General features: G+C 38.9%; 2 protein-coding genes and 1 long non-coding RNA gene across 5 annotated transcripts in view; all 3 read right to left on the reverse strand.

The window, feature by feature from the left end:
- Positions 1–359: 359 nt before the first annotated feature.
- On the reverse strand, positions 360–6887 carry tdh (L-threonine dehydrogenase). The gene is made up of 9 exons (XM_037751672.1): positions 6731–6887; positions 4445–4639; positions 4115–4157; positions 3900–3970; positions 3026–3175; positions 2755–2927; positions 2494–2584; positions 1969–2238; positions 360–1475 (listed from the first exon to the last, which is right to left on the reverse strand). The coding sequence occupies exons 2-9, from the start codon at positions 4629–4631 to the stop codon at positions 1336–1338; spliced, it is 1125 nt and encodes a 374-aa protein (XP_037607600.1). The 5' UTR covers positions 4632–4639; positions 6731–6887; the 3' UTR covers positions 360–1335.
- A 2658-nt stretch (positions 6888–9545) lies between these two features.
- LOC119477559 lies at positions 9546–10604 on the reverse strand. Its single transcript, XR_005204257.1, has 2 exons — positions 10324–10604; positions 9546–10095 (listed from the first exon to the last, which is right to left on the reverse strand). It is a non-coding gene; the product is annotated as an uncharacterized LOC119477559 (long non-coding RNA).
- A 918-nt stretch (positions 10605–11522) lies between these two features.
- The window catches only part of mtmr9 (myotubularin related protein 9), a 95446-nt gene continuing 90196 nt past the window's right edge, over positions 11523–16772 (reverse strand). For all 3 annotated transcript variants that reach the window (XM_037751659.1, XM_037751658.1, XM_037751657.1), the window contains one exon: positions 11523–14403. In XM_037751659.1, the coding sequence (XP_037607587.1) occupies positions 14240–14403 (164 nt within the window). In that variant the 3' untranslated portion in view covers positions 11523–14239. The remainder of the gene's footprint in view (positions 14404–16772) is intronic.

The raw sequence follows: 16772 nt of genomic DNA on the forward strand, positions 1-16772 counted from the left end.
CACTAAATGCCTGCTCCGATGCATCTTATGTGCTGTGGGTTACACACTGCCACTAATGCTGGAAATTATATCCTTCTAATGCTCGACAGCTTGCATAACTCACAATCCAGTAAGACTGCTTGGCTTCTTTAAAACAAAATTTAAATCATTTAACAATAAGTGAAGATGTTCTCAGGAGATAAGTGTTCACTGTGAGGACATTTTGTACTCAAATATTAACCAAGGCATGTAATCAAACACCCAGAGGGTGAGAGCTTAGGCAACACTGCCTGCGGCAAATTTATGTAAGAGTCTCGATGAACTTGTTAGATTAAATTATCTTGTGCAAGTGTGAAAATGACATCAGAAACAGGCAAAGGTCATGTGGAAAAAGGTTTTATTGTCAAGGCTCGTTGTGTGATCGAAAGTACAGACAGACTTTCACATAGAAACCAATTTTATAATTTCTCATACAAAATGTTAAAACACAGAAAACCACATAGTGTGGCCAAACGGGGCATCACATTTCCCTTTTGTGTCAAAATAATCCCACAGAGTTGATGTAAAAGAATAAAATAACATAAAAGTGGACAGAAACAAGAGTGTTAAGAAATGCTTTGACTCGACGAAGCTCCCACACGTTTAACACCAACAGACAGAATAAATAATGGAATAAACAGAAGAACAATTCTTAAGGATGACCGCTCCGCGCTGCTCCAAATACAGATGCACTGTATCAGAAATCGCCCCTGCAAGTGATTAGTCTCACTCGTCAGTAATTTTAAGATATGAATCCGTCTAAAGTGCAAGGACACAGTTTGTGTATTTGTACACCTCTCAATAGAAAGTCACTTGATTTTAGCCCCAGAATACCTGAAAACCCTTTGAAATTTAGCAGAAAACAAAACCCTTTGGAAAACTGGTGGAAACGCTTACAAATACACAATGCAACATTCTCAGTTCGCTAAATAGATTTTTGCAACATTTGCAAAAGATTTGCGCAATACATCAACATGCAAGGCATCTTCTTTCTCATCCAAACAAGTTTCCACAGGCCACGTTATCCCTGATACTGCTGACAACCTTCCACTGTTCTTCGCCCCAAATCTCAAGGCAGAAAAAATGAGGGAAAAAAGAGCGAAGCAGGGATAGATGGACAGGAGCGGGGAGGATTGTCTAGCCCCGCACTGACCTTTACATTCTGGAGACACGGTGGCTTTGTGCCAGGCAAGCAGAGCCCTTCTGATTTTACAGAGAGAAGTGAGAGAACGACTATGTACAGGCCAAGTTTCTCTATCCTCTTTGGTCAGTCTTTACATTATGTACAAAGAATACTCGGACCGCCGCCGTGCGCCCTCAGCTGGCACGAGCCATGCGCGTCTCCGCGCCGAAGAAGTTGAGCATAGTCTGGACGAGCTCTGGGAGATCGTAATCGTGCTTCCAGCCCCAGTCCTTCCGCGCGTTGGAGTCATCGAAGTTCATTGGCCAACTGTCAGCTGGAAAGAAACACGAGTGAGATCATGTTATAAAACCATGCTGGTTTTGATTTACAGCCTGCATCAGTTTATCCGATTAAAGTTAACCAACTTCAGAGCTGTATTTAGCCTCTTTTCCTTAAAGCGAGACTGCAACTTTTGAAAGATGAAAAAACTCAATGTTCCTCTTGCAAATGAAAAGAACAATTCATGAGAAATAAAGCGCACCCTTGCTCAGTTTAATACACTCAAAGGTTTTGCTGCTGCAGTCTTACTTGGTCTGGTATGACCAGTAGCTTACGGTGGCTGTTACCTAACCTACAAACTTGCTTGTTGACTTCGTTCTCTACATTTTAGCATGTCACAGATAACAAATGATGATATCTTTAAAGTGTCAGACTCAAGAGAATCCATGGAAATGAAGGTAAAAATGTGCATTTTTCCTGTATCTATCAGTTGTTGCCATGGTGAGTGTTCAGCAAAAGTTTAATAGTTTAACAAATCAAAAACTTACCAATGGCCTGCCGTACGTGGTCAACGTCATATGTGACCTCCAGCTCGGGCATCTGCTTCTGGAGCTCCTGGGTCAGTTCCTCGGGGGTGAAGCTCATGGCGTTGATGTTGTAGGTCCTCATGCTCAGCGTGTCAGTCGGCGCCTCCAGCACCTCCAGCGTGGCGCGCAGGCAGTCGTCGATGTACATCATGGGCAGCCGTGTGTCGGGTCTCAAGTTGCACTCGAACTTGCCGCTTTTGATCGCGTCGTGGAAAATCTGGACGGCGTAGTCTGGTAAGAGACGGATATAAAACATTAGGATTACACAAATTCAGAAAAATGATAACCTATACAAAAAAAAAAAGGAAAAGGTGCAACAGTGCAGAGGTATTTGAACGTGTGGAGGAGGGTGTGATAGCTGTTCAGACAAGTGAAAATATGGCTTCTGGCCTAAAAATACAACAAGCCACAACAACTCTCTGGAATAAGTCGGTTACAAAACAAACTTGTTTCATGTCCTGTAGGTCTGAACTTCATCTCTCTCACCTGTTGTGCCGCCGCCAGGCGTGGAGTCAGCAGAGATGATTCCTGGGTAGCGGAGACAGCGGAAGTCCAGGCCGTAACGGTGGTGGTAGTACTGTCGAAGAACAGAGAGGAAACCATTATTAAAAAAAACATACTGAAAATATTCAATGGGTTCTCGTGCTACATTATATGTAGTAATTCAACAATTTAAAAAATAAGAAGAGAAGATGTTGGTTTGGTTCATGTGGGGACGAAAAGAAAGAAAGAAATCTCAGATCTTACCTCTCCCATCAGCTCAGCGTGGACTTTGGAGACGCCATAGATGGTGCGAGGTCTCTGCACGCAGAGATCTGGCGTGGGGTTGCGGGGCGAAGTGGGGCCAAAGGCACCGATGGTGCTGGGGACAAACAGACGCAAGCCGTGCTCTGCTGCGATGTCCAAGATGTTGTGAAGCCCTGAGGAACAGACAGAGAACCAGATTATTAGGACGCCACACTTGAAAGGGAACATTGTCATGATCTTTACACCTGATAAGATGTGAAGAAGTGCCTACCGGTGATGTTTACAGAGCGCGCCAGGGCCACATTAGCCTCTCCAACAGCGCTGAGGAGGGCGCTGTAGTGAACCAGCCAAGTGATGCGGTTGTTCACCACAATTTCCCGCAGGTTCTTGTAGTCCAGGATGTCGGAGTAGATGAAGGGGCCTGATGGTGATAGAGGAAATTATAAATCAACTGTTCAATTCATCTTATAAAGTATTTATTTGAAGAAGTAAGTATACGTGGCTTGTGTTTCAATGCCAGCTTTTAATAGACTCCTCATCTGTCCTTCCCCTTTCTTAGAAGCAATTCTCAAACCGCAATTAAACAGCTCTTACTGTGCCGATGTATAATTACTTCTTGTTTACGTGTCTTCCAGTTCAATCTTGTTTACAACTCAAAGTCGTTACATTCATTACGTCTTTGGACAGCTCATTACTGGACATCAGCAGAGCAAAGTCAACCGTGCGTCACGTATCGATTTGGAGGAATTTACCGACCACATTTTTCAGGTTGATGTGACTTCCTCTTGCGCATGAATGACAGAAAATCAATAAGGCTTTATTTGCCAACTCTGGTCTTCCGTCATTTGGCAATAAAGCTATGGTACATTTGTAACACATTAACAACCTTCATTGCCAAACAACTGAATTTTTAAGGGGTTGTGGTGTTAGTCAGAGCTACACTTCAGAACTCAACTTTGTGCTCTTTGAGGTGATGAAAGACTGTCTAGACACTTATTTGCCAAATGAATGCAATCAGATACGCTGCCCTGCGTTCTGGCCTGTGTTGAAAGTAAAAAATTAACCATAGAGAAAAGCTGTCTCTGACTAATTTCAGCACAAATCTGTAGCTCTCCTAATACAGCACAGTATTTGAGTTGACTCACCGCTGCTGAAAACATTGCTTGAAGGTTTCCTGATGTCAGACAGAATGACGTTGTTCTTTCCAAACCTCTTTCTGTGAAACAGGAAGTCAATGTTATACAACTCGAAAATGCACCGGAAACTGTTCTCACACATTGTTGTGACGTATTTGGCAGTCGCCGTCTGTAATCAAATGATGTGCAATTTCATTGCAAAACAAAAAAATTAGAAATCTTACCTCAACAGTTTGGCAAGCCCCACTCCGAGCTGTCCCAGGCCACCTGCATTAGACGGAGAGAGAGAGAGAAACACTGAGCGTCATGCACACATCAGCAGCAGCTAATAATCATCAGTGCTGGTTTCCATGGAGACTGAAGTAACTAAGAGTGGGCCATAAGAAAGAAAAAAAAGGTCAGAGCACTTGACGCCTACACTTAGTTTTTAAACTGTCATCCTTTTTTCTTGTTAAAAATCCTGCTGGTCTTGAATCCCTGCAGAGCACACTAATCTCAATCTTGCATGATAATGACCTCTTCTACAATTAACAGGTGTCAAAAACCAGATGTACCTGTAATGAGCACTTTGGGGTGGTCTGTTTCGGAGAAGGACACGGAGTGGAAGCTGGCGTCAGACGTCACCTGGCGTGGGGAGAAGCTGATGTTGCGTACAGCCACCGTTAGGGGCTGGCAGCCGCACCCCGGGGTGCTGAGCAGGGCCAGCTTGGCCACCTTGCTGAGGGTTCTGATGACAGGCATGCTGGTGTCTGCAGAGGAGGGAAAGAAAAAAGGGTGAAATCTGTCAAATTCCACAGGCATGGACTCGCTTTTCTAGTCTTCAGACCACTCAAAGCTCTTTAAACTACATGTCAGCATTCACACACTGATGGCAGAGGCTGCTAAGGTGCCAACTTTGCCCATCAGGATCTGATCTAAATACTCATTTGGGGTTAAGTGTCTTGCTCAAGGAGCCGAAGCAGCCAGGGATCGAAGCACCGACCTTCTGATTGGTGGACAACCTGCTCTACCCTCTGAGCCACACTGAGTGACATTCAAAGTTTTTTTTTCTCCAAGCAGCAGTACAAGTTATTTTCCCTCACTAAGATATTTTTAATATGTTTTAGCTGCCATAATCTGGTGGCCTCTTTCAGTACATTTTCTGGCTTGAAGGTCTCTGTCAAGAGATTTTTGGCTCCTCTCCAGACCTCAGGCGCCGAGAGACAGACAGTCAGAGGACTGGCACTGAGTGAGACCTTTTAATTTACTCTCGGTGAAACTCGCACAAGTGACGAATCTACAGGAAAAACAGCAATGGAAACGACCTGAGATGCGAGACAATGCACCAGCAGGGAGGACACGTAGGCTTCAGTTGAATGCAAATGATTAATTTTTTTACTTTTAACACTTTTATGTTGCATTACTCTATATTTATATTTCATCATGCATTTTCTTTTTTTTAAGAAGATGGAACACACAAGTCAGCACATTTAAAGCTCTCCAAAGTGCAACCTATACCATAATTTAACAGCTGCAGAAGGTTTTTTTAAACTAAAGAAAAGCAGCACTTCCTCTTCATTTGTTCATCATTTTGAGCCACGTCAACTTTTGCATCATTTTCAGAAGTGCACTTACCAGTGTCGAGCTGCGAGCTTGCAATAAAAGAGGAAGGAAGAGAGTAACTTGAGAGTCTTTATACTGCCCTGCCTTCAGAGGAGAGCCAATCAGAGAGAGAGGGCGTTCAGTATAGTAGACGAAAACACAGCAGGTCGACTAGCACTCACAGGATTTTGGAAATATTTTTGGAACTTTTTAGGGGTCTTTATTTGTCTTAGAAACCTTATAGAGGATTTGTCATTTTGGAGTAAAATCATCATGTAATGTGTTCAAGACTCTTCCTATATAAGGGGAGATAATATATTTGAGCATCAACAGTAAAACTTCATGTTTTAAGATTATTTTTGCGCAACAAAAAAGCAGTGCGCTCTTGTTCCATCCTCCATGTGGCACCTGATGCGCGCGCCGTGGTGGATCTTTTTCAGAAATGTCTATAATGTGGCGCCCCTTAATGAAAGATTATTTTCCACGTAGATGATGATGATGAGCAGTCTGAGGAGCTTGGAGATTTTTTTTTTTTTTGAATGAGTGATAACCAGCTTCCTCGCACTCCTGATGTCCGGGAGAAGATACATGTAGATCAGATGAAGGACTACTCGGCTGCTAAACAGCTTCTTTCCCACAGCAGTCAGACTGCTCACTCAGAGCATGTGAACTGCATTAAAGACAATGTTCCTTTAATAATATTTTTAATTTGTAAATTGTAACTATTTATTCTATTCTATTTTTTAGCGTGATTTTAGCTTATTTATTAGTGCTCTTAGTTATTAGTTAATTACTTAATAGTTTTCACCAATTGTTTTGCACTGAATTTCTGAGTGGTGGATGTAAGAAACACAATTTCGTTTTTATGTGGAGCATAAAAATGACAAATAAAGGAATCTTGAATCTTGATCTTTAGATAGAACACATTTTTTAAAAAATGTGGATCTGTGTGAGTCAGTCAGCCATTCAGACAAATGAAACCAGGCCAGAAGCTGTCTGTTGGCACACAGCCTGAGCTCAATATACTTCACTGTTACACTAAACAGCCTGGTAGATAATATAATTAAGTATTAATTAATTGATTTGGCTAAAAAAAAAAAAAAAAAATTATAATTATATATAAAAGAAAGGCATTAATAAAGGCAGCACGTGGTCGCGGTAGACAAATTACGCACATGATTGGACACATTGACACATTGTTTAAAACACATTTCAGTTTCTAAATAATAGAGGAAATGTAACAGGAGCAGTTTACTCACCAGTTAGTTCTTGAGAGGAAGAAACTCCTGTTCTGACTCGCTTTATGATGAGATGGTGAGATGCTGTTTCCTCTCTCTGAGGCGCTCTGACGTGATGCGCCTATAGCTGCTGTGTTATCCCTGCTCGGTGTTGCATCAGCTTCGTCTTCAGGCTATATATCTGCGGCCATCTGGTTTCAGAGGAAGCCGGCTTCTCTCGGATTGGTGGAGCCACGGAGGTGCGGTCCTCCCTCACAGACCACTCCCATCGAGAGAGCCACCACAGCAAACACCCAGCAATCCGATTTGTGCGTCCATTCACTGCCGGTCTAATCTGAGGCCACTAGCAGCTGGACACGGTTTTACGCGTTGTCTCCAAAAAAACTGATTCTACATGAACATGTCCTCCAAGACATGTGAGCGCAGTGATTGATAAACTACTGGGTGGAGTAGTCTCATCACTGATGTGCCTTATATTATATTATGTTATATTATGTTATATTATATTATATTATATTATATTATATTATATTATATTATATTATAATATATTATATTATGTTATATTATATTATATTATATTATGTTATATTATGTTATATTATATTATGTTATGTTATGTTATGTTATGTTATGTTATATTATATTATATTATTCTATGTTATGTTATGTTATATTATGTTATATTATATTATATTATGTTATGTTATATTATGTTATATTATATTATGTTATGTTATGTTATGTTATGTTATGTTATGTTATATTATATTATATTATATTATTTTATGTTATGTTATGTTATATTATGTTATATTATATTATATTATGTTATATTATATTATGTTATATTATATTATATTATATTATATTATATTATAATATATTATGTTATATTATATTATATTATATTATGTTATATTATGTTATATTATATTATGTTATGTTATGTTATGTTATGTTATGTTATATTATATTATATTATTTTATGTTATGTTATGTTATATTATGTTATATTATATTATATTATGTTATATTATATTATGTTATATTATATTATATTATATTATAATATATTATGTTATATTATATTATATTATATTATGTTATATTATATTATATTATGTTATGTTATGTTATATTATATTATATTATTTTATGTTATGTTATGTTATGTTATATTATGTTATATTATATTATCTTATATAAATGTGGTGTATAAAATGTCAGAAAATAGTAAAAAAAAAGTGCACATCATAATTTCCCAGAGCCCAAATTTACTCATTTAAACAGCTTGTTTTGCCACACCAACAGTCTGAAACCTAAATATATTGAGTTTACTATCATAGAAGGCCAAGCAACCAGCAAATATTCACATTTGACAAGCTGAATGAAAGAAATACTTAAACGACTAATCGATTATTAAAATTGCTGTCGATTGATTTTCTGTGAATTGACTAATCAATTAAAGGGGACCTATTATGCTTTTGTGTTTTTTCTCTTTCCTTTAGTGTGTTATATATATATTTTTTGCGCATGTAAAAGGTCCGCAAAGTTACAAAGTCCACGCCAAAGGGAGTTACTCTCCCCCCACAGAACCACTGCTCCTGAACTGCCTGAAACACCTTGCTTGAAGTCCTGCCCCTTCTATCGTAACGTGGTGATGTCACCAAGTAACACATTTGCATAATACCTGCATAGCGACTACTTTGGCACACCTTAAAACAAAGCTAGTTAGAGCGGAGCTGGAGAGGGGTCCGAAGAGTTTGGTTCAGTTGACCAATCATAGCAGTCTGAGCTTTTCAGGAGCTCAAACAGAGCGTTTCAGACAGAGGGTGAAAAGAGGTGCTGCAGTACAGCTGGTATGAGAAAAATAAAGCGTTTTTTTTAACATTAAAGCATGTAAACGTGTTCAAGTAGAAACCCTAAATACAAGTATGCACCTGACAATGAGCATAACGGGTCCTCTTTAATTGACAAATATTATACTCTATACAGTAGAGGCTATATTTTTATATCAATATTTGTTTAAAATGTGAGTTTTCCAACAGGTTGGGTTTGTAGAAATCTTAAGTGAAGCCACAAGAATATGAAGCATCCAGATATAGCTTACATCTTGCACGGTATATGAGGTGCTACAAGCCCCCAGATACTAATAAGAGTACTTTTTTACAGCTCTGTAGGTTTGAACATTTGGCCGCACAGTCTGAGTTTGTAATGACTGATGCATTGATGGATCAATGGGGTTTAAACAGACTTTAAAGTAATTATTTTACTTCTTATCTCCAGTAATATAACCACTATATTAGCAGGCTATGGCTATTTGTATGGTATCCCATAGGGAGTGGCAAAATCTCAACATAGTGCAACAGAAGCGTCTCAAGAGCAGGGAGTGGTGGAATGTTACTAAGTATTCAAGTAAAATTCAAGGTATTTGTACTGTCTGACAGCTTTAGTTACTTTTTGGATTGCTATTTTTCTTATCCTTCCTGCCCAGTAAAAAAACATGTACAGTATCTCTAAATGTGGTGATTTTGAATTTCTCTGATAAACTGACGGATTAAGTGTTCCTTTATAGGTTGAGAAAATTCTCATACGTCTTAATAGTAACCCTCTTGGATTAGTTGGAAAAATGCATCGTCACAAAGCTGTTTTTGTTGAGGCGTGAGAAATGTGTGGTTCTCACAGGACAGCGATGCAAACAGACATATGATGATCTTATAGAATATGATGCATTGCTGTAGATTAAACTACCCAACAGTATAAAGTAGTTAGAAAGAGCACAACCTTTAACATCTACAGCAGCAAAATGTAATGCAAACACTGACAGGGACCATTTTTCTGGAGAACAAGTACTTTTATTTTTGATACTTTGAGTAAATTTTGAGGTTTCTTTAGTTCTGAATGTTGGTAGTGAAGTAATTTGACAGTGTGGTCTTGCTACTTTTACTTGAGTAAAGGATCTGAGTACTTCTTCCACCACTGAGGGCAGGACAGTAACAACAAGTAGGAGCAAATGACCTCACGTGTCTATAAACGTAGCTGGACACATGAAGAAAAACAAAGGATAAACCTGATGCATCCTTGTAATGATTAGCAAATTATGTTGTTTGTAAAGGCACTTTACACCAAATCAACTCTGGCTGCACTGCAGGGTTTCGTGACCTTACAGGAAAAGGGGAGTGCCTCTTTGATTTGAACGTTAAATAATCCATGTTTATCAAGGGAAAGGAAAATTCTGTTTGACTTTGAGGTTTGTTTGCAGTAGATAGAGGAGGACCAAAGAGGTTGACGATGTCTCCGATTGGAGCGAGCAATGGGTGGGCTTAGGATCTGTGCTGGCGTGTGAGTGGTGGACGGGTGCACACCCCCACGCCCGTCATCACCTGGCAGCAAAAACAAGTTAATCTGTAAACTGACACACTTCTGGTAAAAACAAAACCAGTTCATCTTCAAGGAAATCTTGTTTTGCATCCATTTGCAGACATATTTTGAAATATTAAATTTTCCACTTCTCATTACCAGGGAACATGAGAAGAAATGAAACCCGATGACTGTAAGATGTTAGGTTTCTTTTTTAGTGTTGGTGTAATGAATGTGAAGCAAAGTCTAACCTCAGCTGAGAACATCTGGGCAGCAAAGACACATCATTTCCAGTCGACACCTAAGTCACCTCCATTGTTCCAAGAGGCTTTCAGCCCTGAAATCAGAGTAGTGACACACCCATGGCCACGTTAACATGGAGAGAAAGAGTGATGGCTGCACTGTAAACACTGGCTGCCATCACATGCCTCCACGAAGCATCTGATCCCTGGCTATTTATTCCCCAGTCACCTCGTCAGATGACCCTTTCGTCACGGCGATGGGAAGATATTTAGTGGGGTGACGGAGGTGCTGTTTAGAAATAAGGGGACGGCATGGGAAAATTGAATTCTATGTCACCCTGCCATTACAGTGGAAAAAAGCACCTCCGTCACTGAGCAGTGACAGACGTGACCAGGGACATAATGACAATGAAATGAGACATTACATAGATATTTTATGTAAAACGGTAAAGTAAAGTATGTGTTTTTTTGACAAATAACAATCAATACTGATATTTTTTTAAAAGCAAGAATATTTGATTTTTTTTGGCCACTTGGGGGCAGCGGAACAACATTGACATCACCTTATAGAGTTGTTTTGATGAACGTTTTAGCATATCTTAGCTGCTACATGCTCCACTATATTTCACCAGCTGAGTTGCTAACTTTGTCTGCCGTTTGGCGCTGGGCATTTACCGTGGGGTTTTTGGAGCTTTTTCATAAGAACAGCTGCATCCTGTGACTAGAAACTGGGTTTATTAGAGTGGTACTGAATAAAAACAACTAAATTTAGTACGATAAAATGTTAAAGGCCTTAATACACGGGGGGGGGCATTTTTTTTTTCTCTCTCGTGTGATTAATTAGCAAGTTGAACTGTTGTTTTTGTCATGAATATTTTCACACAGAACGCTAATATTACGCGGCGAAAAAGCGAGCTACTTTTTTTTCCGGAACAAGGTTGATTTTTCGGAGCTTTCGTACAGCGAATAAAGACATCAACCAATCACGTTTTGCAGAACGGGTTGAGTTGCATCTATATTTATGAAACAACACGAAGGTTCCGTAGTCCGAACCAGGACAGCAAACTTTACTACTCCTTTCAACCTTGACAACGGCAGCGCAGACCAGATACACTCTTTCTGTTCTTACCTTTCACAATAAAAGCCCTAGACATATAATATTCACAGGCGAGTCACAAAATCATCAAATAATTACAAAATCAAATATCTTCTGTGTGCTATAATTTTTAATGGCTTGAAAACTTAAATAAAAACATTTAATCTTTTGAACAATTATATAATTTTACAGATCAGCAGTGATAACAGCACTTTATTTTGAATTCAGATTTTGCAGTAAGGCATTGCACAAACACAGTCGAGTTTTGTTGACTCTGACAAAGCAACGATCATTTAAGGATAACATTATGAATAATGCAAGCATAGGAAATTTTCCACAATTGTAAATCACACCGTTACCTCGATTGAATGCATTGTTCCATTCATGCACACACAAAGCAACGGTAGGTAAGGTGTCTTTTTTTTTGGCAACAGGAAAACATGTAACATGGCACGGCTATAAACAACTTTCCCTTTATAAAGCAGTTTAATGTAGTGGCTGGAATTAGTTTAGTGTGATTATTACATCATTCTTAGATTAAATGTATGAAGATGACATGGACACAAGCAGAGAAAATGCAATGTTTTACTGGCAAAACAAACAAAACTGGCCAATGATGACCACTTTGGATTTAATTTAAACCCACAACTGTATTTAAAGTGCAGCATATCGTTTTTTTTAATAATATTACGCTAATGGAGCTAACATCACCCAGGGACAGCATTGAAATTTGAGCTTTAATGTCACCATGCCAACAGAATTCCGTTCATTGTATTAAACACGTTTAGCTGCTTCTATAATGACTGCGAATGTAATGCTCGAATGAGTCTGCGTTGGTGAGAAAAGGATCACTTCGCATGCGAGAAACTGACACTGAGGTGGATGTATGACTCTGTGACACACTGCTTGTGCCATCTGCACAGACCTAAGTCTAGTAGCTTGAGTTTGTTGATATATTGGCATGTTTTCTCATTTAATATTAAGACATTTATTGTCCAATATGGCGACAGCTGATGAGTACTGACAACAAAAATGATGCTAATTACAATTTCTGATATTGTATATGCCTTTCACACAAAGTGCATTTGTTTTGGATCTTTATCTACAAAACAGCAGATGTGTATTTTGTTTAATAATGTACTTAAGGTAACAATTATTATATAACTTTAATAACCAAAATATCTATTGCTCTTTGAAGCAATATATCACATTCATTTTCAAACCTCCGTCAGCTCTGTAAAGTCTTGTTAATAATCATACGACCAACATGGCCAACATTACAAGACCCTCGTACGCTCAAACATATTTGACCACTTTTACTATTATGCGTAATGATATTTGAAAAAAAAACATAACCAGGCAAGCGAAACGTTATATAAGTTTGTATTAAATAAGTCTTTCCTAGCCGTGCTCCTTACTGGAATGTCAAGTAACGATCAGATAAAGATATTTTGGTCAGATCCTTATTAAACAACCTTCCCCTCTCATTATACAGTACAGTAGGTGCTGACCCTCCCTACCTACGCTTATTATATCATCTCATCGTGCAGCAAAGTCACATGCTGCCTTATGGCAACCTATATGTTGCCATAGTTACTCTGCAGTGCTTCAGTGGCGTATACATTCAGCAGGATGTTCGGTGAAAACGTGTACCCTGTAGTATATACATACCGTCCTGAACGAGATCAATGCCCACATATACAGTACATCTATTAAAACACATGGGGGAGGAAAATGGACTCACTCACTGAATGTTCATATGTGAATAAATCAGCGGGTGTGAGACGTGGGGGTTCGATGAGACATGTAGCAGCTGTGAAATCAGCTGACAAGCCAACGCCTAATTTAAAGAACTGAACAGTACACACAGTGCAGTGTAGACAAGTATTTGGAGAACATACAATGACACATTCCTGTGTAGGATAACGATTTTCCATGCAAAGGTGTGACCTGCCTTTAACCTTTGTGAGTGTTTTCACTTCTAAGTCTGCTCATCTTTCAAATATCTGTGATATTATGGGATAATTGTGATCGGTATTCTCAATTTTCAGTACAAAGACAAGTGAGTTTGCTTTAGTTTAGTCTGGGTTTTTTTTTCTCAATGTAATGCTAACACTATTTTTCTTTCAGTGTCCATAAATGCCCATCCAAATGTCCCAGAGCCCGAGGTGACATTTTCAAATTGGTCGTTTTGTTCGACCAACAGTCCCAAAACACAAAGACAAGAAATTTACAGTGATTTATGACATAGAAAAGCAGCAAATTCTCACATTTTAGAAATCGGAATCAGCAAAAGTTTGGCACATTTGCTTGAAAAATTACTGAAATTATGAATTTATTATCTAAATAGTTTGGACGATTGACTGATTAATTTGTTTCAGCTCGGTATTAGATGAGATGATGAGCAAGCACTCGGAGAAATAACTGACTGTGTTTTAGTTTTCCTCGTATCTTTCCCCTCTCACTCCTGCTCAGTTTCAATGACACAACGTGGTAAAAAATTAGCTAAAAAATTATGTTTTTATGAATGTAACGCGTCAGTCCATTTAGTCATGTAAGCTGTGTGAAAGATGAGGGCATGAATGGAAAATCGGAGAGAGGCTGATTTTGAAATGAATCTGTTTTTTTAGGGCCGTTCCATGTTTCCTCATCAGTCATGTACAAAATCCTAAATTATAATTGTTTGAATGATATATTCTCAAACATGTGAAAATAATTCAAACTTAACCGACATTGATCTGTTTTTGTAATTAGTAATATGTTCACATTTTCTACCTTTTTCTTCCACCTCGCAGCTCTCTCTCTCTCTCTCTCTCTCTCTCTCTGTCTCTATGGCGTCTGCAGCAGAGGATCTTCAGTTTCCAGCTGGGCCAGCTGCCTGCGCAAGCTGTTTACTTTGTTCTGAAGCTCCTTGTTGTATTCAATTATATGCACCATTTCCTCGTAGGCCTCGTCCAAACACTTGGAGGAGCGGTTCCAACGAAGGAACACTCCTGTAACAGAGGAAAGGGTAGAGCACAGTGAGTAATCTATGAAGAACAAAACCTATTACAAGGAAATGGTTTCTCTTATTCCCTTGTATGCCCTGCTAGCGGCTCTGCTTTGATCTAAAGGCCAACAATAAGCACAATCACAACACTAACATGCTGATTTTAGCACCATCACAGTTTAGCATGTTTGCAGTGAGAGTAATAAACACACATAAAAGGTTCTTGAGGCATAGCACTGATTGTGTAAAACCTTCCTATATGATGGTGGGTGGGGACTTTCACAGAGGAACTTGTGAGACTGATATACTGGAAACACAAGTGTGACCACAGAGATGTGACTGGAATGTACAGCACAGTAGGGAGGTGACTCGTCTGTCATAATGAGAGTGAGTGAGCTTATGACCTGAGGCTGTGTCAAAACAGTAAAACACTTGTACTTAACAGGGACTTACTGTGCATCCATATCATTAATCTCACTCATTACTGCCATCTCAATCATTTTGTCATGTTATTTATTGATTTATTAGGGCTGTCAAAGTTAACGCGATAATAACGCACAAATGCAAAATTCGTTTTAACGCCATTCATTTCTTTAACACATGTATGCAATTGGTTTTTAGAGCTGAAGTGAAGATACTGGTATCTTATGAAACTAGAAAACCAGAGGAATCCATTGGTACCAACCGTGTCATACTAGCTTGTCGTGAAGGAGGTTAAATAACGCTCCAAACATGTTCTAAATTTTGGCGAGGAAAAACTGCCATGGCTATTTTCAAAGGGGTCCCTTGACCTCTGACCTCAAGATATGTGAATGAAAATGGGTTCTCTGGGTACCCACGAGTCTCCCCTTTACAGACATGCCCACTTTATGATAATCACATGCAGTTTGGGGCAAGTCATAGTCAAGTCAGCACACTGACACACTGACAGCTGTTGTTGCCTGTTGGGCTTTGAGTTTGCCATGTTATTCTAAATGCAGTACCTGTGAGGGTTTCTGGACACTATCTGTTATTTTTTTGTGTTGTTAATTGATTTACAGTAATAAATATATACAGCAAGCATATTTGCCCACTCTCATGTTGATAAGAGTATTAAATACTTGACAATTCTCTCTTTAAGGTACATTTTGAACAGATTAAAAAATGTGAGATTAATTTGCAATTAATCATGCGATTAATTTCGATTAAATATTTTAATTGACTGACAGTCCTATTATTTATATTTGGGTATAAGATGATAGTTTTATTGCACTTGAAATGTTGGAATTAATAAAACTATAAAAACTTTTGTGCCTCTGAATTTGAAATGGTGGCTTGCAGTGGTTCTTTAGTTTTCGATTCCAGGTTAGTAGGAACAAAATACACATATTATAAAATGAAGGCAGGGGACTGAGATAATGTGTGAGTTTATGACACAAATATTACCGACAAGATTTAAGCATCTGGATTACACAGTAAATACTAGGCAATTGCAGTTTAAGATTCCCGTGAATCCAGCTCAACATGGACAACACTGCTCTGCATTTTTTGGTAAAATCTCATCAAACTTCATTCCAAAATCTAAAAACAAACGTCACAACAACTTAAATGAAGCACAGCAAGTGTGCCCCTCAGAAATAGTAAGTAATTCTATAAAGATATCCTGCACACCATCAGTCCATGTTAGTGTCAACACAAAGAGCTCCAGATATGGACTTCCATGGGGTCTTTTAAGTTGGCCCAGGAGGAGTCAGCGCCATTCTCTGTGAAAGGGTTGCGTAAGCAGGATGTCTGTTGCATTTTCACGTGCGCCAGTGGTTCTCATAGCTCATATAGAATGAGGGAGGAGCTGAGGCTTTCAACAGGAAGGGGGCCTCTCAAACGCGTACGCCTGAACCTACTGACCCCTCATCGGTCTAGAACACTCCCCCTACTTTTCTTTATGAATGGCGCTTGCTTTGAGCTTTTTTTAGAGATTCAGCAACTTCAAGCACAGACTCCGCCAGGACATTTCTGGAGTTAACGTCACTGAACATACAATTATTGAAATCAACTAAATCCTTCTCATTAAATAAACTATTTCAAAGAGAAAATAAAAAGCATGTTCTATCACATTTTCTATCTCCATTGTGCCGGGAAAACCCCTACCACATTCAACACCAAGCTGCTTAAAACATATTCAGTTAGAAAGCAATGATACTAATTAATTCTGAATTAGGGATGCACCGATACCGGATCGGATAACGGGCCGATACTGACTCAAATAGCTGGATCAGGTATCGGTAACAATTGGGCCGATCTATTCAATACAATTTAATTCCTGTTTAAGTTTTGACCAATTTGTTGCTGCATTAAAAAGGTTTTACACTTGAATTGTAATTCCTCTTCACTTTA

Source organism: Sebastes umbrosus, chromosome 18 (genome assembly GCF_015220745.1).
Source record: "Sebastes umbrosus isolate fSebUmb1 chromosome 18, fSebUmb1.pri, whole genome shotgun sequence".
Taxonomy (NCBI): Eukaryota; Metazoa; Chordata; class Actinopteri; order Perciformes; family Sebastidae; genus Sebastes; species Sebastes umbrosus.